This window comes from Ovis aries, chromosome 5 (assembly GCF_016772045.2).
Source record: "Ovis aries strain OAR_USU_Benz2616 breed Rambouillet chromosome 5, ARS-UI_Ramb_v3.0, whole genome shotgun sequence".
Classification (NCBI taxonomy): Eukaryota; Metazoa; Chordata; class Mammalia; order Artiodactyla; family Bovidae; genus Ovis; species Ovis aries.
The window spans coordinates 92851661-92874672 of record NC_056058.1 but is presented as its reverse complement, the minus strand read 5'-3'; the positions used below and the strand labels follow the sequence as shown (position 1 = coordinate 92874672).

Sequence of the window (23012 nt, the reverse complement as noted above, 5' to 3'; positions counted from 1 at the left end):
AAGAAAGGTCTTGGGAGCTGGGAAGAGTGGTACAGTTGAAAGACAGAAATCTCCAGTTCATGTATTCACAGGTATTTATTAAGCCCCCACTATGTGCCAGGAAAACACGCCTGGTACAGGGCCTCAGTAATCAAGAACAATCCTGTCCCTTTGCTTCTGGGGCCGCTCAGCTAGGAAAGGAGCCAAGCCTTGAGCCAAGAGCATGGAAGACATCCTCCTGTTCCATAGTGTTGCCTAGGGCTCGGCCCTGGGGGCCTGCAGAGTCACCTCTGTGGGCTGCTGACACGAGGAGGAGGAGGAAGAGGGAGAAACACCCACCTGTGTCGTGCTGTGAATGTAATTACGGTATTCACCTTATGCTGCTAGTTACTCTTCAAAAGTAGTACTCTAAGAAGTAAGAATTAAAATGAAATGTGTATGTAATAAGACAGGAAAGGATTGGGATACAGACTCTGTCTCAGAGACCATCTGAATATCTAGAAGCTATTTAGCAGGGGGTCATGAAGCCACAAGCAGAACCTGTGTGTCTCAGAAGAGGAAGAGCTTTTCAGCAAGTTCACTGATAACTCTTCCATGTGAGATGTAAGCAATTTCTACTTTGAAAAGAAGAGGGTTCCTCTTATAGACTAATTACTGAGCCGGCATAATTACTGACACTTTAGAGCAGAAAATTGAAATCAGAGTGTGGTAAGTTATAGACATGCTTGTCAGATTCCTTGAATGATTCAGTAATTTAAATGGTATGAGTGTAAGTGCTCAAGAGGGTTTGGGTAAAAAATGAATGTCATTTGAGAAACAGTAAAGTCAGTCATCAGATCATTCTATAGCACGTTTATAATTTGAGGTCTTTCTCTCTTTGTCCCCCCTTTTAGCTTGTCAAAATCCCTAAAAATGATCCCCTCAACGAAGTGCACACCTTTAACTTCTATTTGTCAAATGTGGGTAAAGACAACCCTCAGGGCAGCTTTGACTGCATCCAGCAGACTTTCTCCAGGTAAGTGTGTTTCAAGGTATGCTGAAGGGAAAGTAATTTTTCTTTGAGGGTTTTTTTTTTTTTTTCTTAAATTAAAGAATAAAACACATAATAGTCATTCCTTAAATATTTATTGGCTTGAATTGCAGAGCTCACTTATTTATTTGAGAAATAGTGAGCACATACTATGTGCTAGAAATTATATTTGTCACTGTGGGATGCAATCACAAAAAATTTAAGATTCTTGCCCTCGAGGAATTTTTAAAGTATAGATTTTTTACCTATAGAAGATGGTTTATTTTACTTTAATTAAAGACAAGTTTCAGGGGTTTTTAAGCTCTTAATCACTGAATATATGTAAGAGTACTTTATTGTTACAGGGGTCCCCCACCTCCAGGCCACGACCGGGTACCTCTGGTCAGATCAGCCAGTGGCATTAGATTAGAAATAAAATGCACAATAAATGTAATGTGCTTGAATCATCACAAAGCCATTCCCACCCCCACTCCCAACCCCCACTGCTGATCTGTGGGAAAACTGTCTTTCACGGAACTGGTCCCCGGTGCCACGAAGGTTAGAGACCACTGTGGTAGTGACGTCAAGACTCACGCTCATGGATAAAGGAGGAAAATGCACATGTCTTATATATGCCCTTCCTCCTTCCCTGGGCAAGGCGTGTTGGAAGATAGATTTTTAGAAATCTTTATTCTGCAGCAGAATGGAAACTAGAAATTAACCCCAGGAGAGCGGTCCCTTCTGATTTTAAGGGGAAAATGGAGGGAGGAAGACAAGAACACACACCCATAGCCCAGGGTGCCCGTGGAACTCTTATCTGCTTAGGTCCTCTGTGAACAATAAGCTGCTTGTTTCACTCTTCTTTGCTGTGGTTGTTTCTGACTAAAGAATGGGCCCCTTGAGTAGGGGGAGTTTGTTCTGCTATGGATAAAGACAAGGCCTTAGAGCCCCCAGCCCGGCAAGAAACACTGACATTGGCCCAAAGTTCCCCAGGGCTGTCCCTCCCTGTATCTTCCCTTAGCACTTGAAGCCATGAGCGCTCACTGTGTGGGGGAGAGAGCTGTGTTCCCAGTGAGCTCAGGAGGCAGAGATACAAAAAAGACACCGCACTGAAAGCACTCTGAGTTTCTCCTCCCATTTAAGGCGACTAAATAACTTTTTGCTTTATCTTAACCTGCCGTTTTCCATGAGTATATGTTAATTTTGCTTTCTAAAAATTGCCTTCCCCCAAACTTACACTTTTTGGTATAAGTTGCATGTGTTCCAGGTTATATAGACTTTTCTACACTGTTTACTGTGGTAGCCACCGGCTACATGTGGCTGTTTACATTTCAGATGACAAAAGTGAAGTAAAAGTTAGTCCTTCACTCATACTAACCACATATTACAGGCTAAATAACCACATGGCTAATGGCTCTCGTGGTGGACAGCAAATATACAGAACATTTGAAATTGCAGAAAGGTCTGCAGGACAGCGTTGTGTTAGATTATAACATCCCCAAGTAAAAGGGTCCTTGGTGACTGTACTTCCACCCCGTCACTTCACAGGTGACTTATCCATGTTACATAGCTGGTTAGTTAGTGACTGGACTGAATGAGAACTGAGTTCTCCTAACTCCCACCCCGGCGTTCTTTACAGACCACAGGGCACACCAATTTCTAATTGTGCCATCACCTATAATGCTTGTCTTCAGTGAATTATTTTTTTCTAGAGAACATTTCAACATCAAATTGAACTCTGTCCAAAATTAGGATTTTACTAAGGAACTTAATTCCCTCTTCAAAACCAGGCCTGTCATCATAGGTAATATGGTTTCTCCCTAACCTCATAAATACCCTGTGTGTTTATTTCTACCTTGTTTGTTTGGAGAAGGATTTAAGGTCACTTTACAAAAGTATCCATGATGGGCCAAACAGAAAAGAAACCATTACTATGAGAAAACTGTCACAACTCCATTAGTATGATCCAAGTGTGGTAAGAATGTACATTGAAATTTGCCATTATAAAAACAGAAGCGCTCAAACTTTCAGTTCACAACCTGGCAAGAATGCCTCTGTATAATCTGGCAGCACTTTCTCTGTTCAATTTGATTTTGGTTTTCCGTGTACCTTGTCTCTACAGCTGTGCAAGTTCTTCAAGGGCAGTTCTCTTACACCATTTCCCAGTCTTGAAAGGGTTGGCTGACTGCACAAATAGCTGTTCAAGAATCCATATTAACTAGTCTCTTTCTTACCTTTCGTTTAAAATCTCCTTGGGCCTCACTTTTCTTATATGTAAGATGCAAGAACTCTCAGTCAAAAATTACCTTTTAAAAATTTCTTAACTCTACCCATTCAGAGTCCTAGTGAAAATATATAACACAGCTCTATAAGCAATGCATATTCAAGTGTAGAAAACAGCAAGCTTGGCTAGAGAACGACTATAGGAACATCTGAACACATGTCACAGTATTTCAACTTTAAGGCAACTGAGTTCAGAAGGGACGAGCAGAGCATGTGGGGAATGTCTTCTTGCCCGCAGTGCTGACAGCCGTATTCTGTTTTCCTGTAAACATCTGTTTCTTAACCTTGGATGATGTAAACTGTCATTTCATCATGACTGGCAATAGGTTGAGCTTATTCTCACTATGGACATTACTTAGTAATTAATAAGGGGAGATGCTGAAATTCAAGCTTCCTACCATCAGCGCTTCATACTGCAGTCTTTTCTCTGTTGCAATCTCTTCTTCCTACTCATCCTCCCTCTTCTTCCCACTTCCTTCCCCTCCTTTCATTGATTTTTCAGCTCAAGTTGGCCTCATTAGAAAAGAAAATAAAAACCCAAACCCACCTTCCTTGCACTCACTTCTGGGCCCAAAGTCTAGTTGGGTTCCCAATATTCCACTGGATTATGCTCCCCAAAGCGAGCCTTCACCTCCTTGCCCATAAACCCAGCGGCTGCTTACTGACTATTCTGAACTTGTTGCCAGCATTTCACCCTGTGGAGCACCCTGATTCTTCAAGCTTTTTATTCCCATGACTTGACACACTGCTCTTCTGATGCCCCTCCACCTCTCTGGCTGTACCTTTGCAGTCTCTCGTGGTCTTCTTTTCATCTTCCTATTGCTTATTTTAAATATTAGTGTTATTCACTGTCCATTCCCTCCTGAGACTGCTCCTTACTTCTTCAAAATCACCATGTCGAGCACTGAACTCATTTTCTCTCTCTCCCAGCCGTAGTATTCCAGTAACCCCCAGTAGCCTGGACACACTCTTGAACACCCCCGCTCCACCCGCCCCGCCCATGGCTAGTCACTGACCAGATCCCGTCAATGCTGCTTCCTCCCGGTCTCTGAAATCTATTTACTGTTCTGCATTCACACTGCCCTTACCCTGGCTCAAGCCATCACTTCTTGGCTGTAATCCGTCAGTAGCCTCCTGACTGGTCTCTAGCTTTCACAAGAGTGCCCCCTTCCTTTCAATCTGTTCTTATCCTGATCGACTTTTCTACAGTATAAATGAGATGTTTTCTCTCTCGTTTTCAGTCTCTTTTATTCTTGGGATAAAGTCCAAAATCCATACTGTGACCTCCAAAGCCCTGTGTCATGTACTTCTTGCACCTTTTTCAGTCTCGTCTCATTAATTATCCTTGTGACCTCTCTGGTCAAACTGAAAACCTGCTCCTAGCTCCCCCAGGAGAGGTGGCACACGTTGGTTATCCCTCCAGAATGCTCTGTCCTCCACCTCTCTCTAGTCATCCCTCTAGATCACCTTGGGCACCACTTCCTCTAGGAAGCCTTTGCCTGTGCCCTAGTCCACGTGAAGTACCTTCCTGCAGGTCCCTGCCCCCTGTCATTTGTCACTCTGAATCATAATTCCCAGTGTGTTCATCCTTGTCACTCATTAGAGAGCTCCTCCAAGGAGGGACCACTTCTGTCAGTCTTTGTCACAGCCTGTGTACCTCACACACTGCCTAGCGTGCAGTCTCTGTCCAATAAATATTCATGAGGTGAATGAACTGATTTTTTAAAAATAGAATTTACACAGTTATTAGCAATTTACAAAAATTTTGTCAATCCTTACTTTGTAGCATCATAACAAAGCTACTTCCAGTTAAGTTTAGAAATAGAATATCAGGGCTACAGTGACATTTTCATTACTTCTACATTCTAGTCTAAGGCAATAGTAATTTCTTCGTAAAATACTAGCATAACTGTTACCATGATCCCCTAATACAGCATGATACTTTGAATACAGAACTGTCTTCCTGGCCAGCATTAGTATCTGTGATTGTTTAACCAAAAGGTTTCTTTTTTTTTAAATACTTCTGCAAAAATCTCTTGTCTAGTATTTTTTTCATATATGCTATCCCAACAGATTATCTTATAGACATTTAACAATGTAAAAAATAAATGTAAATATAAAGTTACAAATGTTTAGGGTATTTTGGTAAATAGTAACAAACTATGATATTTGTCAGTATTTTTGCCTAAAATTAATCTTATTAAAAATAAAAGGAATTATTATGGTGGATCTGTTTCAGCTAGTCAGTGCTAAAGCGTACACATTATGGTTCCATTAAAAGTAAGCTTTTAACATTTCTCACATCAGTAGTAGATAATTCTTTTAAAAATGAAAGTAGAACTTCAGTGCCCATTAGGACCCTGAACTTCACTCCAAATACTGTTTGGTTTCATTTTTTTCCCCAAAAATTTCATAGATTTAGTCTCTGAGAGTTCATTTCACCCACTCTATCCAGAAAAAAAAAAAAAATACGTGATATGAAATGAAGAAAAGAAACTTAAAAGTTTTAAAATAAGCTTTACATTTTAAAATGATTAATATTAGTTATTTTGAATTTTAAAGTTATTATTAAAGCTGCTGATTGTAGGATTATACAATTCCTGCTTGCCTTTATTGTGCAAAATGTGGGACATCTCTAACAAGCCACCATCTTACCTGACAGCTCTGGAGCCTCCCAGCTCAATTGCCTGGGATTTATACAAGATAAAATTACAGTGTGTGCAACAAATGACTCGTATCAGATGACACGAGAAAGAATGACCCAGGCAGAGGAGGAATCCCGCAACCGAAGCACAAAAGTTATCAAACCCGGTGGACCATATGTAGGTTGGTATAGATATATTTCTCCTTCTTGCTGATCGATTGGAATAATTCAAGATCACTATAGGTAAATATTGGTAATATTAACTTAGTGAAAACACAGAAATTAGTACTGAGAATGTTTTGAAAAACATGGTCAAAAGTCATTTGTCCTCTTCATACTGCTGATGGAATAGATGGAAGTTTTACTTCTTTTATAAATCCCAAATCTTCTATTGGCCATTTATTATTACTTTACAATACTGGGGATCTGGTCAAGTTACTTTATTATGTAAGATTGTGATAGTGGGACTGCTGTGTTTGTCACTGGATGATGTAATTTCAGTGGTGGACAGTATGGTTCTTATTTTGCACTTGTGTGGTTATTTTTTTTATAGTAAATTCTATTAGTAGAACTTATGAGTTTTCTACTAGAGTCAAAGGATCTTTGCACAAGGGATTTTTATTACAAAAGTATAAAATGTGTTTATAGCCAAGCATTAGTTAGTATAATGCTTCTTTGGTACCTCAATTGTGATATCATCTCAATTATGAGTCCTCATCTCTTCATTAATTAAGAGACTGCCCCACTCCCTTCATTTTTATCATTAGCTCACTCAAGTATCCCTCAGATCAAAGGGAAGACCAGACCAGCCAGATGAGTCTTTCCTTTATGAGCCTATTAACAGTAGTAATAGAATTACCCAGAGTGAGGATAAGTTCTACAAGGCCATGGCTAGTTTAATAACACAAGTCACTGGATAGTAAATGATGAAAGGATGTTAGTTTGAAAACATAAATGCTCACAAAAAGTCTCTTGAATAACCAAATCCCTTAATCAACATCTTTCTACAGTTTGGTATAATTCTACTTCTGTATTTGCCCATTGCTGCCCCAGTTATAATGCATTCAGCTTTGAGAAGCTCCACTAGTATCCTTAATAAGTATTTCTTTGGAATGGAGCCAGTGCTCCTGGGACTTGGTCCTTAGCTTAGATACATTTAGTTTGGTTTAACAACAATTCATGGCTTCCCCAGGTATCTGTACCCACGGGGCCCAGTTCCCTGCCCAGTAAGTTACAAGCAATGAGATTTTTCATCTTCTCTTTCCTACCTGATAAGGTAACAACTTCCAACCTCCTTGTCTTTCTTCTTACAAGTAACCTAATTGACTTTAGTAAGCTAAATCTCAAATTGTTTCTAAAATGTACAAGATCTGCACTTAAATTTAAGTGCAAGCTATGAATTTACTGTCTCTGTTGCTCTGAGAGTGTTTTCTAACTCTGTCCAACACTACCAGTTTATAAAACGTGAGGTAAACTGGTATGTTTGACAAAGGGATAGAAGACTCAAGCCATCGAAATGGTTATTTTTTCTTCCCAGTATAACCAGTCGAAAACCTCCACCTTGATTTACTCTAACGCTTGAAAATTGGCAGTGATCACTGTACTTTTCCAGGGAAAGATCCTTGGGTGTACCCTGTGTTCATGTGTTTTTGTTTGTTTTGTAGGGTCGGTACAGTTCATTCACAGCTTACACAACAGACTTTTCAACACCCAGAATCACACAGACCTAGTTGCCCTAATGGATGGGACTTTTGAAACTTGCAGGGTTTCTTACTGGCACTACCAATAATGTATATACATTTTTTAGAGTGACCACATAGAATTTGAGGTGATCTAAACTTCTGAACCGGCTTACATCTCTGCCCTGTGAAGATGAGGCCACATGCGCTCCCCCGGCGGCCATCGCTGGCAGCCCAGTGCTCTTAGCCTTCTCCTCGGCGCCCTGGGCTACACCGCCACAGCTCAGTGCTCCCTGGCCTTCAGTCTTGTCATTAACCTCCTCAGCCTTTTACTCTCTAGGTCAAATAGCCCCAGCTCCTTTTAACTTCTCTTAATATGGCCCGCATCCCAACCCTTTAATTATTCTTATTGCTCTCCTCTGGACTGCCTCCAGTTCTGCACCTCAGAACTCAAAACTGCACACGCTACCCTTAAGAAAAGACTGATCAAAAAAAAAAAAAAAAAAAGGACTGATCAGTTTTGTGTACAGTAGAGCAAAAGACTCCAGCTTGGCTATACTGTATTTGTTTTTTATTTTTTTTTTAACTCTTCTTTATTATGGCGTGTTTTCTTCTTTTTCTTTTAATCCTGTCAGTACCAGGCCCTTACCATGTGTCTTTCCTTCCAGGCAGCTCAATTAGTATCCTCCTGCTTTTTCCAGTATCTCAGAACCGACTCACTGCGCTCTTTAAAATGCTTGTCCGTCACCCTTCGGTACTAACATTACTCAGCACTTAACGAGTGCTTCTGATGCACAAGGGACTGGTTAGCACTGTACACGTAGTTAGTCATCTAAAGTTCACAATCACCCTATGAGGTGGGTAATCATTGCCTCTCCATTTCACATATGAAGCTGTTGGTATCAGCAAATAGAAAAAACCAGGAGTTTGGCCTCATTAACAAGTTGCGGGTTTTTTCATAAGACAATAGGAGGTACCTCTTTAGTTCATAATTGAATTTGTCTTAAGAGATGATAACAGAAGTTGACCTCTGCCAGCTTAGAAGCCCCTGTAGAACAAGGTTTCTTTTAATAGTGTCAGCCGGGTAGAAGACAAATAGAAATAACGCTGGCGTCACTGTGGGTTGTGATGGCATCATGCCAGGCCTCTGACAGTTGAATTAGGACACAAGCCCAGCTTCAGGGAAGGAAGGCTGAGTACCTAGGGTTCAGCTGGCCTAGGCAACCAGGAACGTGAGCTTCTACGACCCTCCAGTGGGCTGCAGAGAAAAAAGACAAGCCTATTTGCCTGGAAAGGAACAGGAGAAGCGTTAACCTAGAAAATATGGTTATCATTTTGTCAGTAATATGTCCAGTTGTAGTCATGCCATTTATATCAGTGATCAGCACTGTTGTGTTATGATCCATCCCCTTTGTTTAAAACAAAACACTTATCACCTCTAGTTTACCGGGATCTTATGTCTGCTCACTGACTCCTATCTAAATTCTGGAAATTTACTGAATCATAAATTTTTAAGTATGCTAGTTATTTAGGTATATTAAATAAGCCAACCAGTGTAATTTCTAAGATCCTTTTTCCAGTCTTTCCAACTTCTGCCCCCATCCTCCTTGTTTTTGATGTTAGTACCTATTTGAGTGACTTTGGACACAATCATTTAACATGGAGACCTTAATTTTCTCAGATACTAAATAAAGGGTTTTGAACTTAAGTTAGCATCTAAGGTCCTTTGTCGTTCCAGCATTCTGTAACTGAGGTTTATGTATGTTTTAATAGTAAACCTTTTGAAGAAGTGATCCCAAATGCTAAGTAGTGGAAATGGTTTCCACTGCAGTAGATTATGTATTTAACCATGACAGTGTCACACCACTGTCGAGGTCCTGCCAGTGTTTTTATTAAAGCCTCAGGTCAGTGTTGCCAGGGTTTCTGGTTAGGTTCCACAGAAAAGAAAAACAACTGCAGAAGATAGCTGCTGTCCCATGGTCTGCTTTAACACCTTCCTTTCAGATTGTTTACTCAGAGTCATTAAAGGGATAAGTCCTATCACCAGCGTATTAAATGGAGAAGCTGGAAGTGGACTCCTTGTTAGGAAACAAAACAGTTCAGATTTAGTCCCAGATTACCCAACTCTGTCGGACCTGCTGCTGCTGTTTATATAAGGAGCCCAGGGAACTGATTAGCAGTTGGGTCTGGGAAGAGAATTAGGTTCTCCCACGGGCTTTATTAAAAGGACTTTTCTGAGGCAAATGTAAGAAAATAAAAATAAAGCCTTTCTTCTGCCCACTTTGAACCTGACATTTTCCTGCTCTATTTTACTTTATTTTTTTTTCTTTTTTAACTTTGGCATCTCAATTCTGTAACTGCTTACATACAGTACTGATGTTTTCTTCGTCTGTAGCCTGTCTTCCCTTAAATCAAAGGACTCCTTCCTGGTTGAACTGGCAAAAATTGATGGGGAGGCGGGGAGCCAGTGACTTCTGTGTCAAACCCCGTGGCCCAGTGTGGCTCCATTCTTCTTTCATCATTTGAAAGAAATGGGTTACCCTGCGACTGGCTGTTTCAATGAGGTAAAGGTGAAGTGAGTTTCTGCGGGCAGGAGACTCACAGACTGATGATAGTCAAGCATTCCATCCCAGCTGAGACTCCAAGGCAGTCGTGTCCCTAACCAGATCCTAATTTCTTGCCAGACATCATACTTAGACCCCTGTTAAGGTCAGAGTGAGCCTGCCTTATTTGGCTGCCCTCTGGGGAGCCACGTCAGGGAGGGTGGGGTAAACTCAGGAGACCTTGGGGGCTCTCCTGAGACTGGGGACCAGAGGTTGGTCAGACCTACAGAAGAGTCGGGCAGCCTGCAACACAGTGATAGTCCTGTTTTTGGTTTTAATTTTATTTACCTTCTTTGCTGGCCTGAATTCATTCTAAATCACCAGTCATGGTAGTGTGAGTTAGCTAAAAACCATCCTCTGCCTCTGCCCCTCCCCCTCCCCAGAGAGTGTGGGAAAGGGATCCACAGTCAGCTTGGTTTGGGGAAGTGGAAGTTAAGCAGGTTTCAAGGGGGAGGGGAGTGTGGAATTTATATCATTTCCTAAACTTTCGTGACCTTTATTCTTTCTTTCCACAAATTCCTATTAAAATTTCAAGGAATAGTGCTATTTGCTAACACTGTTGCAACTGAGAAGTGGTGAGTTGGAAAGTTTGCAGTTGCCATATTAGAAATTTCAAGGTGTCTTCAAACTTGGGCAGCCTGGTAATGTGGGAAAACACAGGACAAGCCACCTTGATTCTGCCATCAGCTTGTTCTCTTGCTATCATTCACTTTGATACTCTGCTGATCAGTTCACCTTGTGAGCCATCAAAATCTGATTGATAAAGCAGCCATAGCTTTGTTTACAGGAAGCTGGCCAGCCCAACATGAGTCAAGAATAGACACTGGGCATTTGTTCGTAAAACTTTTCCAATAAAAGAAGCACAAGTAGGAAACCTTGGGTATTAATCACAGAAACTTGCAAATACTAAATGAGCACTTTACTCTTTGAGATTATCCCACTGAAACTCTCCTTTTCTCATCTGTGAAATGGGACCGATGCCTACCTCATCAAGTTAACTGTGAGACTATATTATATATGTAAAGTTCTTAGCACAGTGCCCCACCCTCATCCCGTAATTGGTGCAAGATAAAATGTTAGTTCCCTGCACATCTGACACTGATCTAACTATCTCTGAAGAAAAATACAGAAACCAGGTCTAAATCCACCTCCAGAACCCTAATTGTACCTTAATTTAATAGCTTCTCTTATCCCTGGGCAGTGACCCTTTAATGTGGGTTCCTTTGTTGGTCAGTATTTTGATCTGATATTTACAATTGGTTATGTCCAGATTGTAAAGAAATGTAAGAGCCAGTGAGATCATTCTTTTTCCTTTAGGTAGGATTATATCAAATAAACAGCCCCTCTGGCCAGGCCTTGAGGACCCAGCAGGAACAGGACTGCTTTTCAGTAAAGTTCCTGTGCCACAACGCTGCTTTCACCCAAGGTCACACAGAAGAGACCGCTCCTGCTTCTCCATAGTTTCTAATTGCTAGGACTGTCCCCAGTGCAGTTGCTCCACACTGGCTGACATTACCGGTTCTTCCTTCTCTTTAACCCAAGGGCATAGAGTTGGAGGCTTTTGTAATGAACTCTGAGATTTCACCTCAGAAATCATAAAGTGAGGGTCAGCCCAGGTTCATTCTCATTTCTGTTTCTTCTGCAAGGAATGGTCACCAGGTGTTGTCAGGGACCAACCATGTCCTGATGGCTTCACCCACACGGAGAATCCACATAGCCCACAGTATTTTCTAGAAGCAGCCGCTTGCCAAACACTTGTCACTGTCAAGTTTAAGCAAACAGTGGGTTGATTGTGTGCATGGCACTGGCCTGTGCAGAACTGGGGTGAGGGCCTCCCCTTACCGCTCCGCTCCTCTAACTCACCTGGCTCGTCTCAGCACCACAGAGAAGGGATCCGATTGTCTGGCCTGCTGAGACTGTGTTGTTGGTTGGTTGGTTTTGTTTGTTTTTTGACTCAGAGTTTGTTGTGCTCTGTTCAAAAGCAGTATGACTCGTGAATACCCTGGTGAAGGTTGACCCCAAATTATGACTGCCTCTTCTCTTCGTGGCTTCTTAATCTGAAATTAAGCTAATGACTGAGCTCAGCTGAGAGTATGTCGTTAGTGAGACAAACATATTTTCCACATTTAGCATGTTCGTTGTATTCATGCCTGTCAAAGAAACGACATACAATGTGTAGGTTTAAGTTCCGTAAGTAGCACAGGTGAGCATGGAAATTATTTCCACCTAACATCAAATGCCTACAGCCTTAAAATGTCCAGTGTGTTGCTGTGTAGCTAAGTGGCCAAAATGCTTCTATAAGTTTTATCTATTCCAATAAATGAGTCTATCAGAAAATTCCAAATCTATATTTTAGGCCGTTTACTCAGAATGCTTTCAGTTTGCATATCTTTCTGTAAAACAAAAGCTGAAATATGAGGTCTTTATTCCTTCCAGAAATGAAAAGATGCCTAAATCAGAGTCATGGAAATTGAGATGCTCATGATGTTACTGCCTGCAAGTGTGTTAACAATGTCGTTTCTGCTGGACTTTAGGGAAAAGAGTGCAAATTCGGAAAGCTCCTCAAGCTGTTTCAGATACAGTGCCTGAAAGGAAAAGGTCAACCCCCATGAACCCTGCAAATACGATTCGCAAGACACACGGCAGCAACAGTGTCTCTCAGCGGCCGTATCGGGACAGGGTGATTCACTTGCTGGCACTGAAGGCCTATAAGAAGCCTGAGCTGCTGGCCCGACTGCAGAAAGACGGTGTCAATCAGAAAGACAAGAACTCCCTTGGAGCAGTTCTGCAGCAGGTGAGGAGAGCTGGAGAGAGTTCCGTCTGCCCACTGTCTTGTTCGGGAGTTCATTTAAGAAGGCTTGTTATCATTATTATTGAGTTAGAGAAATTTCAGGATCGTTTTGATCAATGGTATATGAACATTAGCTTAAATTCATCTTGGTTTAAACATTTAATGAAAAACTAACTGAAATGTGGACAGCTACACTAGGTTTTATAAGTTAGAGGCTTCTGAATGATTGAAAAAAAGTTTCAAGTCATTATCTTCATTTGGATTAAACAAATTTTGCTTGAAATTCCATTAAAAAAAATTAAGTTTTTGCTTTCTGCTTTTAGTACTGAATGTACTAAACTATTGCCATACTTTTTACTGGTTTATATAGATGAAGTTATAAGTGTATTTTATTGGTCTTTGGTTGGTATAAGCTAGAATATTTTTACTTACTAAATAATTGTGAATGTCTTACCCTGCACGCTCTTTCTGTATGTAATACTCGGCCTTTTTCTACCATTGGATATGCTGAAATCAGTCACCTATCTTCATTAAAGGATATGAATGTGTTAAGTATTAGCTCCAATCAGTTACCATAAAATAACAAGCTTACATATAAATGTAGGTCATTACTTTTGTTAAAGTCAACAGTTCTTCAGGCTGTAACTTCCTGTATTTTTCAGAATGACTTTGGGTCATAAATGTTGGTTAGCATTCAAATCCACTGTAAATCACATCTGCTTTCTTTTTTTCTAAAGCAGTAACATTTTCAAAGTTCTTAAATTTCATCTTTAAAAAATAAAATACACCCTCAGGTTTCCATCTATTATTCAAGGAATAACACTTTTTTAGTCTATTTTTCATCTATTTTCTCTTATATTCATGTCATGATACTAAATATCATGAAAGAGTAAAATCATAATCTTCAGTTCTGGGTTAACCAGTCCTCAAGATATCTTGAGCAATCTCAATGATCTTATTAAGTCATTTGAGTACTTTTTGAAAACACTTAATTTAAATCCATCTGTCACATAGCAATTTTAAGAGCTCAAGAGACAGGATGAAAGAATGAATGAGGATGAAGGTATAGTTATGTGCATTCAGTGTTTTATTTAGAGAAGGAGGGAGGTTCAGGTTATAAGTCACCAAATAATTCATGGCTGAACTTTCAGAAAGGTTGTAAATTGCCTCCTAGGTTAGAGGATGAGAAGGCAAAAAGATGGCAGAGGCAGTTCACACGGAGGCTGCTACTGATGTGCGTCAGTGGGCATGTGATGGTGTATTTGTATATAATTTTAAATGTAGGTGTGCTTACTTCCTGAGCAAGTGAGACATGGGTGCCATTACTGCTGACTACCTGACAGAATCTAGAGCATAGTCTAGGGCTGCAGCATAGTCCTAGCTGCAGATTAGAATCCCTTAGGGAGCTTTTTTAAAAATGCCAGTTCCTGGACTTTGCCCCAGAACAACAAAATGGAGCAACTGAGTGGATCCTGAGCCACTGACTGAGATGAGGAGCAAAGGAAAAGGAACACCTGTGTGCAGGGCGGTCAGGAGTCCTGTCTACATGCCCTCTCTTTGGAAGATGTCTGTTAGACATACCCAAATGGAGACAGATATTCAGTAGGTAGTTACATGTAAGGGTCTGGGCCAGAGGGCAACTGAAGCTGGAGTTATAAATTAGGAGCTAGCAGATTGTAAATTGTAAAATGATTATATTTATTCCACTTTGAGAAATCTGGTTGTATCTCATAATTTTAAGAGAAGCCTATTGTTTTCTACTGTATATCAACATTGTTAGTATTCACCTGAGCTGTAAGAAAAGCATAAAATATCTATTCTAATTTATAGGACTTTTAAAAGACATGGAAAGAAGTAAAGTTCTTTAAAAAGACCATTCCAGTAGGAAAATAAAAGAATACCTCTCTGCCAGCCTTGGAAATGACTCTTGGTTCAGCCCCTGAATCCATACATTTATGTTGTTAATGGAGCCTGGGCCTGGACGCACAAGGAATTGTAGTTAGAGGATAAGAAAAGATTACACTTGCAAATAAACTGGCTGACTAATAACAGTAATTTGGGGGTGGTTTTGGTTTCTGTTTCCATTTATTGGTTTGGGGGGATTTCAAGGATTTTGAAAAAGTGGTTCTTCAGGAGTACTGGCAGCTATAAGGAGCAAGCTTAGCAAGCCAAGAAGATGACACACAAGACCATCAGAACTGGTTCAGGATGAGGAACACGTGTACACCTGTGGAGGATTAATGTTGGTGTATGGCAAAACCAATACAATATTGTAAAGTAATTAGCCTCCGATTAAAATAAATAAATTTAAAATTTAAAAAAAAAGATCATCAGAACTGATACTATTCATGAAGATAATTTCTGTTGATTACTGAAGGGAAAGTTTTATAAACCAGCATATAGGCACTGTTTGATTTCTACTTAACACAAGTGGTCAAGGACTTGTATGGTGACTCAAAAGTAATGGAGTTAATGTTGTGTAGTTGCTAAGTCCTAAGTCTTCTGCAACCCCACAGACTAGCCTGCCAGGCTTCTCTGACTATGGGATTTCCAGGCAAGAATTCTGGAGTGGGTTGCCATTTCCTTCTCCAGGGAATTTTTCCAACCTAGGGATGGAACAGCATCTCCTGCATTGGCAGGTGGATTCTTTACCACTGAGCCACCTGGAAAGCCCCGATGGAGTTATAGCCAGAAATAAATAATGAAGTTGTTAAGAAAACTGTCTTAGATTCCTTTGACTAGGAAAAAAAAAATATTAAAAAAAAAAACCTTCCTCCACTTTTTGCATAATGGTATAATTACTATTTAACATACAGCAGCCATCCAGGAAAAAAAAAAATTAAATATGCATATAAAGTTTTATTTAATTCCCCAAGTGAAGTCAAACAGTATTTATTGAGATCTGGCGTATGCAAAGCTAGCAGTCCCTTTGGAGCCATTTGGTATAGTTATTTTCGGTATAAATCCAAAAGATGGCCTGTTTTAGGCTAGGAAATCGCAAAAAGATCTAATGTTCTGTTTTCACACCATGTTCCAGGTAGCCAATCTGAATCCTAAGGACCTCTCATACACCTTAAAGGATTATGTTTTTAAAGAGCTTCAAAGAGACTGGCCTGGATACAATGAAATAGACAGACGGTCATTAGAGTCAGTACTCTCAAGGTAAGTTGTTTTTTTTTTCCTGCCTTTAAAAATGATGCAAATAAGTAATTATTTTAGTCATTGTTAGTTTAGGGTTGAGATGGAAAAAAAGAAGCAAGGGCAGGCTTTCTATCATGAACATTTGAAAACTGTCTCCCTAACTGGGGCATGTGTGTGCTTTACAGAAAATTAAACCCATCTCAGAATGCTGCCAGCACCAGCCGCTCAGAATCTCCTGTATGTTCTAGTAGAGACCCTGCATCTTCTCCTCAGGTATTGCATAAGCTTATATAATCATAGCCCTGAAATGGACTTTAGGTACCATTTTTTTCAGGTTGTCCGATTTGCACGTAAGAGAAATGAGACCCAGAAAAAGCTATGTAGCCTCCCTACCCAAAGTCATATAGCAAGTTGTGACTAGCTCAGACAGAGCTCACTCTAGAATTCAGATCCCAGCTCCCAACCCAGAACTCTTTGCTGCTACATGACACTGTTTGTCATTAAGGTACTTAACATCTGCCTTGCTATGCAGTTCTTTAAGTTTTCATTTTGTTGAGATTGTCTACTTTTCCATTTAATCACTAACTAGAAGACAATATTTATTCAGCCCTATATCAAGTCTTAGATTATAGAGAAAATTGAATATATAAGCAAATAAAAAGTTCTGCCGTTTCCATATGTTTTCTCAAAGCACTTTTTGACTAGATCCCAATCAGACTATTCAGTTAGACTCCATTCCAGCTTAGAGTTTCCCCCAAAAGATTCAGTTGGAAGAAGGTGTGGAGATCCTGAGCAGCATCAGAGTTCAAGCCCACCTGCTTCTCAGACCACCTCGAACGCTCTCAGGTCTGGGACTAGCGGTGAGACCGACCTGTCTCTTCCAGTGCTGTAGACAGAGGGCTCCTGTCCCTGAGCCCCCCTCCTGAGGCTTAGGGAGATGGGACAGAAGTGGGGATCAACTCACTGACTTCCCTTTTTATTTTAAATACTGTTATTATTGTTCCTGGATTAGGATGATATTAGCATGATTTTTTTTTTTTTTTTTACTATTTTGAAACAGAAATTCCATATTATTTTTATGGACCAGTTGTTAAGACTTATCTTCTAATCCAGTGAAGAGATATATTTAAGGGGGGCCAGGGAGGAAGTGGATAGTGTTTCAGCAATGATAGAGATTTATAGAGAAACTATTTTGAAAGTGCTGGTTGTTCCCATCTTAAGACAGGGGAAATAATAAGTAATAGCCAAAATACTTGTAACTGCAGGATCTTAGCACATTCATAGAGATCAAGTAAGTGTAGGCTTGTTGCCCTGTTCCTACCCCTGTTGATTCTGACAACCAATAATGGTTGGTTATATTCAGAGAAGGTTCTCACTGAATATAAGTAGGTCAGCTGTGGCCAGCAGAAGGAGGAGGCCACCTCTATTTAATACATTTCCTGAGTGATGTAATGCACATAAATTGGCCTAGTCTCTCAAGTGGCAAAGGAAATGGCAACCCACTCCAGTATTCTTGCCTGGAAAAATCCCATGGATGGAGGAGCCTGGTAGGCTACAGTCCATGGGGTCGAAAAGAGTCGGACATGACTGAGCAACTTCACTTTCACTTTTCATTCTCATGCATTAGAGAAGGAAATGGCAACCCACTCCAGTGTTCTTGCCTGGAGAATCCCAGGGACAGAGGAGCCTAGTGGGCTGCCGTCTATGGGATCTCACAGGGTTGGGCACAACTGAAGCGACTTAGCAGCAGCGGCAGTCTCTCAAGTAACTGAGGGTGGGGTTGCATGATCAGAAAGTATAATCTGATATATTTCTTCAGGAAACATGTTAGGGGGCCTTCCCTGGTGTTCCAATGGCTAAGTCTCCATGCTCCCAATGCAGGGAGTCCAGGTTTGATCCCTGGTCAGGCAACTAGATACCACATACCCTAACTAAGACCTAGTGCAGTCAAAAAAATTAATTAAAAAAAAAAAGAAAGAGCCATATTTTCCAGATTCTGTTTTTTTTACACTAGACATGAAAACTTATTGTAGGTTGTGGCTTAAGCTCAGAGAATAGTTAACACGATAGTGGTGGTGAATCTAAATTGGTTATAAATTTAAGTATGAATAAAATTACTCAGTTCATATGGTAACAAATGACACATGTATTACATTTTAGTGCAAACTGGCTCATTTGGTTTTTTTTTCTCCTCTGTTCCCCCTCACCACCACCCCTAGAAACGGCTTTTGGATTCAGATTTCATTGATCCTTTAATGAATAAAAAGGCTCGAATATCTCACCTGACAAATAGAGTGCCACCAACATTGAATGGCCATTTGAATCCCACCAGTGAAAAGTCCACTGCAGGCCTCCCGCTGCCCCCTGCAGCAGCTGCCATCCCCACGCCTCCACCGCTGCCTTCAACCCACCTGCCTGTCTCCAACCCGCCTCAGACTGTAAATTCTAACTCCAATTCCCCTAGCACTCCAGAAGGCCGGGGGACTCAAGACCTACCTGTTGACAGTTTTAGTCAAGATGGTAGTATCTATGAGGACCAGCAAGACAAATATACCTCTAGGACTTCTCTGGAAACCTTACCCCCTGGTTCAGTTCTACTAAAGTGTCCAAAGCCTATGGAAGAAAACCATTTGTCTCACAAAAAGTCCAAGAAGAAGTCTAAAAAACACAAGGAAAAGGACCAAATAAAAAAGCAAGATGTTGAGATGATTGAGGAAAAGGAAGAGGACCTTAAAAGAGAAGAGGAAATTGCCAAGCTGAACGACTCCAATCCGGATTCCAATGAAGGTATTTTACATTTGTAAAAACCAACTCTGTGGGTTAAATGAACAGGAAGAGGGGACTGTGCTGAGTGTGAGCGTGTGCTGTTTAGAATTAGTAATGCTTTTTTATCAAATGACCTGCTGTTTAGTTATTAATTTTAGTATTGTCCTTTGGAACAAGATTCTTTCTCTTCCATTTTATAGTAGTCACTTTCTGTCTCTTCTTAGCCAACTATTAACCATGGTTTTTCTGTATTTATTAATAAGGTGGTGACATCTGAAAAAGACCTTTGGTCCTCCAGGGACCCCCTTTGACAAGGTGGACTTTGTTGCTCTTCTCCAGAGCTGTCACAGTATTGTGCAACCTCATCGTGACCTATTATATGCCATTCTTGAACTGATTTAACCAGACACACAATTAGCAACAAAAATACTCATTTCCTTCTTTGCCAAAGAAACAGGGTCAACCTTGCTTTAATTAACAATAGCACAGGGGAAATGTCAAATTCTTTATAAAACAGGCGAGGTAAAATTACATGTGGAGATCCGCAGCATCATCTTCATTCAGAGTGAAAGCAGTTTGTCTTGTGCAAGGCTGTTGGTGACTAGCTTGATAGATTTGGGGTTTTTTTTCTCCCCCCCTCCCCCCAATTTTCAGAACATTGTTTGCGTAAACTAACATCAGTTGTTATTAATAAATTTAACCATTTCTGGAAGCTTTAAAAGTCAAATATCTAGAGACCCAAAGAAGCCTAAAATCATGCTTTACCTCTGAAGAACAGTTAGTAGAAACACTGCTTACCTAACATGTAGCGATCTTTAAAACCTAATGACACAATTAGATTTCTCTTACTCCATATATTTAAAATGTAATGTCTTACACACCACCGTAGAGAAGATCCATGCTCATCATTTAGGACTGCTACCAGTTTTAAACCTAGCATAACTAAGGTAAAATTCCCCAGAAAAATACAACTTTAGAAAACGTACTTCAGTGATTAGACTTTAAGGAGTTTTATCTTTATGTGATTCGCCCATAATACTGAAAGCCTGTGGTACTTAGATTTAACTGACCATTTTAACCATAGACAAGAAGCTTGGATTATGGGGATAGTATGATTCGGTGCCTTTACTGATGTGGATTGAGTATATTGCTCATCAAAGCATGGCTGTTGAAATATTTAGATCAGCATGGTAGTGTATAGTAGCCCAAGAGTCAGCTGTAAGCTTTTTCCCCTCAAACACTATCATACTTGAAGTTGCCAGATCAAGAAGAGAAAAGAGAATAATGAAACTTTTATTGAGCCAGATTCCTGGGTATGCTCCACTCCACACTTCCCACCATCAGAAGGTAATCCCGAGACAGAGGCATCTCCTGGGAGGACTGGATCCCAGAACGTTGAGTCCTGCAGCAGAGGTTGACTATTTTCCCACTTGGAAGCCAAGAGAAGCAGACCTAGTCTCTAAATCCTTCACTAAGGATGGACCAGCCAGTCGAGATTATCATAAACTGAGGACCGATTCAGACCCACATGCTCTGCACCCATTGGAATTTATCTGATGTCTGTGGCAAAGGAGAAGCTGGGTGACAAGCACTCAATGCCTTTTCCTTTAAGACTCAGGCTGTTGTGAAAACAAGCTTTTACCTAAGCCTGAATCAGATAGGCACACACAGTAAGTCCACAAAGTCTGCATAATTTTTTTAGTGTGCTTTGTCCTTTAAAATATTAAACCAAGAAATTATTAAATACTCACTCTTGTTTCATATTGAACATGTATGTTTTGCCAGCAGGCAGGGCTTGGGTTTGAGTTACTAGTTTAATTCTACTTTGAATGATAAAAAAAAAAATTACCCTAATAAAAAATCTAAACATACCCTCTGGAAATGGTACATTCAAACAAATGGAATACTGAGGGATTCACAGCATAGTTCTGAGTGACTGGCACTTGATTTATCTATTTATTTTGGCCTCGTAAGGAAAGAGCCATGTAGTACTATGAGGGTTAGAGAGTACAGGAGTGTAAATTGTTCACTAATAACATTTTAAATTACTTTAAATTGATGGGAAGACTTCCTGCCCAATTGCACTGTCTGCATACAAAAAGAATAGCAGCAAAAATACACTGATTGAAGCAGTCTGCTACCTGACTTCATCATCTCATCTGCCTTGTTTGAATCCTACGAAAAGTAGATGTTGATATAAAATTTGTATCTCCCATTGTCCGGCTGCATCTGCCACCACAGTCTTTGAGTTGCTGGGCAGATGCCACAACTGTTGTTGAAAATAGAAGACTGACCTTGGGTTAGGATGGAATTCCTTTATTGTGCAGACACTGCAGTAGCCAGGGTGCTTTCAATGCCTGGCGTCGGTTCTGCTGGAGCTGGTCACAGGGCCTCTATTGTTCGTGCTCAATTGTATTCCTTGCTCACTGTTGCTTATTGAGATGGAAGAATAGAATTTGAGGAAAAGTGTTCCAGATGTTTCTGATCTATTTTAGAATTATAGGCATTTTGTAACCATACTGTTTGGTGAACGCTTGAAAAAAAATTTTTTTTTTTTTTCTTTGCAGGAGTTAAAGAAGATTGCACTGCCTCCACAGAGCCTTCTTCAACAATTGAACTCCCAGATTATTTGATGTAAGTTCAGATGTCTGCCAGTGGGGGAGAACTGTTCAATTTTAGAAAGTTTGCAAACTCTTTTCCCATAATTTGCAAATCAGAACAGTAAGACGTTCCAGAAATAGAGTCCTGGAGCCACCCCTGCAATTGAAAGGCTCCCATTAAGCCTGTTCGTCCCCAGTCCACTCTTGTCGGCTTCAACAGGTTGTGCCTGCCCCTGCCCTGAGCTCTGTTCGGAGGCCTTTAAGTATAGAGAAGCCTGTCCTTTGTTCTGAGGCCAGGCCAAGCGTTTGATTATGGAAGATTTCAGGGATATTACTCTTCAAAGCTGACAGTCTATCAGTGCATAGTCATTCATTTGGGCCCCCCGCCCCCCAAAAGGGACAGTTTATTACTGACAAAGTGCTTAAACCTCTGCAGTTAATACACAAACTAGAGATAGATGGCTTTTGATTTAAATAAAGCTGTGCCATAAAATTAAGAGGAGAGAGCAGTAAAACTTGCTCATTTCGCTCTAATACTAGTTATAATGTTTTTCTTGTTGTGACAACAAGTTGCTAAATGCCAAGCTGGGGACTTTCTTATAACTGGTCATCACAGAAATTATAACTTGGACACATAATTCTAGCTTTTTTTTTCTACAGACTCAAAAGGCTTTTGTAAGAAGAAAATAATTAAGTTGCAAGAGTCTAGAAAAATGGAGAGTGAAAGAACATACAGATTTACTCACCAGTAGCTTAGAAAATTAACAGATAGCTTACATGTAGACTGGAAAACGGAACCTGGGCTGTATGAACATTGTTTCTTTATCAGTAGCATCTCATGGTGTACAAAGTTAAACTATGCGGTTTAGTGCTCCGTGTCTCATGAAACGTTCATTTCCAGAGTAGAAAACATTTTACACTAAAAATGTGCTACTTTGCTTAACAGTAGTGGTGAAAGCTATACTTATTTGGGGATGATATAGCATGGAATGATAAGCCGGTTATCATCTCTTAACTAAAAGGAATCCAGGAAACCATGCTGAATACTCTCTCATCTTAAAAGTCTGTGTTTGGGGCCGGGGGGTGGGGTGGGGGGGTGGGTTGGAAAAGCTGCTGCCACTGAATTGGCCTGGTCAGGGATGGATGGGGGACAGTGCCTGGCTCCACTGATGTGGGGGGTCACCTCTCCAAATGCATTCCCTTTCAAGTCTTGTGAAAGGTGCAAATAACAGCTGCAGTACTGTGTTCTCATTCTCTTTCGATGGATTTTGAATTCCTCTTACAATAGTAATACTGCTGTATATTTGTTACATAGGACAAAATCATGTGGGGAGACTCAAAAGTAATTGTAACCTTTCCCTCATGTATTCAGATGTTGCTGAGTTTTGTCAACTTAAGCAATTAATTCTGTACTTAAAGTTGTTTTTAATTTACTGATCTACAGATGGTTGCTGCAGATATCTGCCTCAGTGCATTTCTGTATGTTTGTCATTTTCTAGCTCCTTTAAAAATCATGA

At 40.4% G+C, this 23012-nt stretch overlaps 1 protein-coding gene across 1 annotated transcript in view; it reads left to right on the top strand.

The window, feature by feature from the left end:
- ELL2 (elongation factor for RNA polymerase II 2) overlaps positions 1–23012 on the top strand; it is a 75108-nt gene that overhangs the window by 43456 nt on the left and 8640 nt on the right. Inside the window, exons 3-9 of the mRNA XM_027970525.2 lie at positions 873–994; positions 5934–6097; positions 12732–12991; positions 16026–16150; positions 16315–16402; positions 18349–18916; positions 21463–21529. Coding sequence (XP_027826326.1) covers positions 873–994; positions 5934–6097; positions 12732–12991; positions 16026–16150; positions 16315–16402; positions 18349–18916; positions 21463–21529 — 1394 coding nt within the window. The remainder of the gene's footprint in view (positions 1–872; positions 995–5933; positions 6098–12731; positions 12992–16025; positions 16151–16314; positions 16403–18348; positions 18917–21462; positions 21530–23012) is intronic.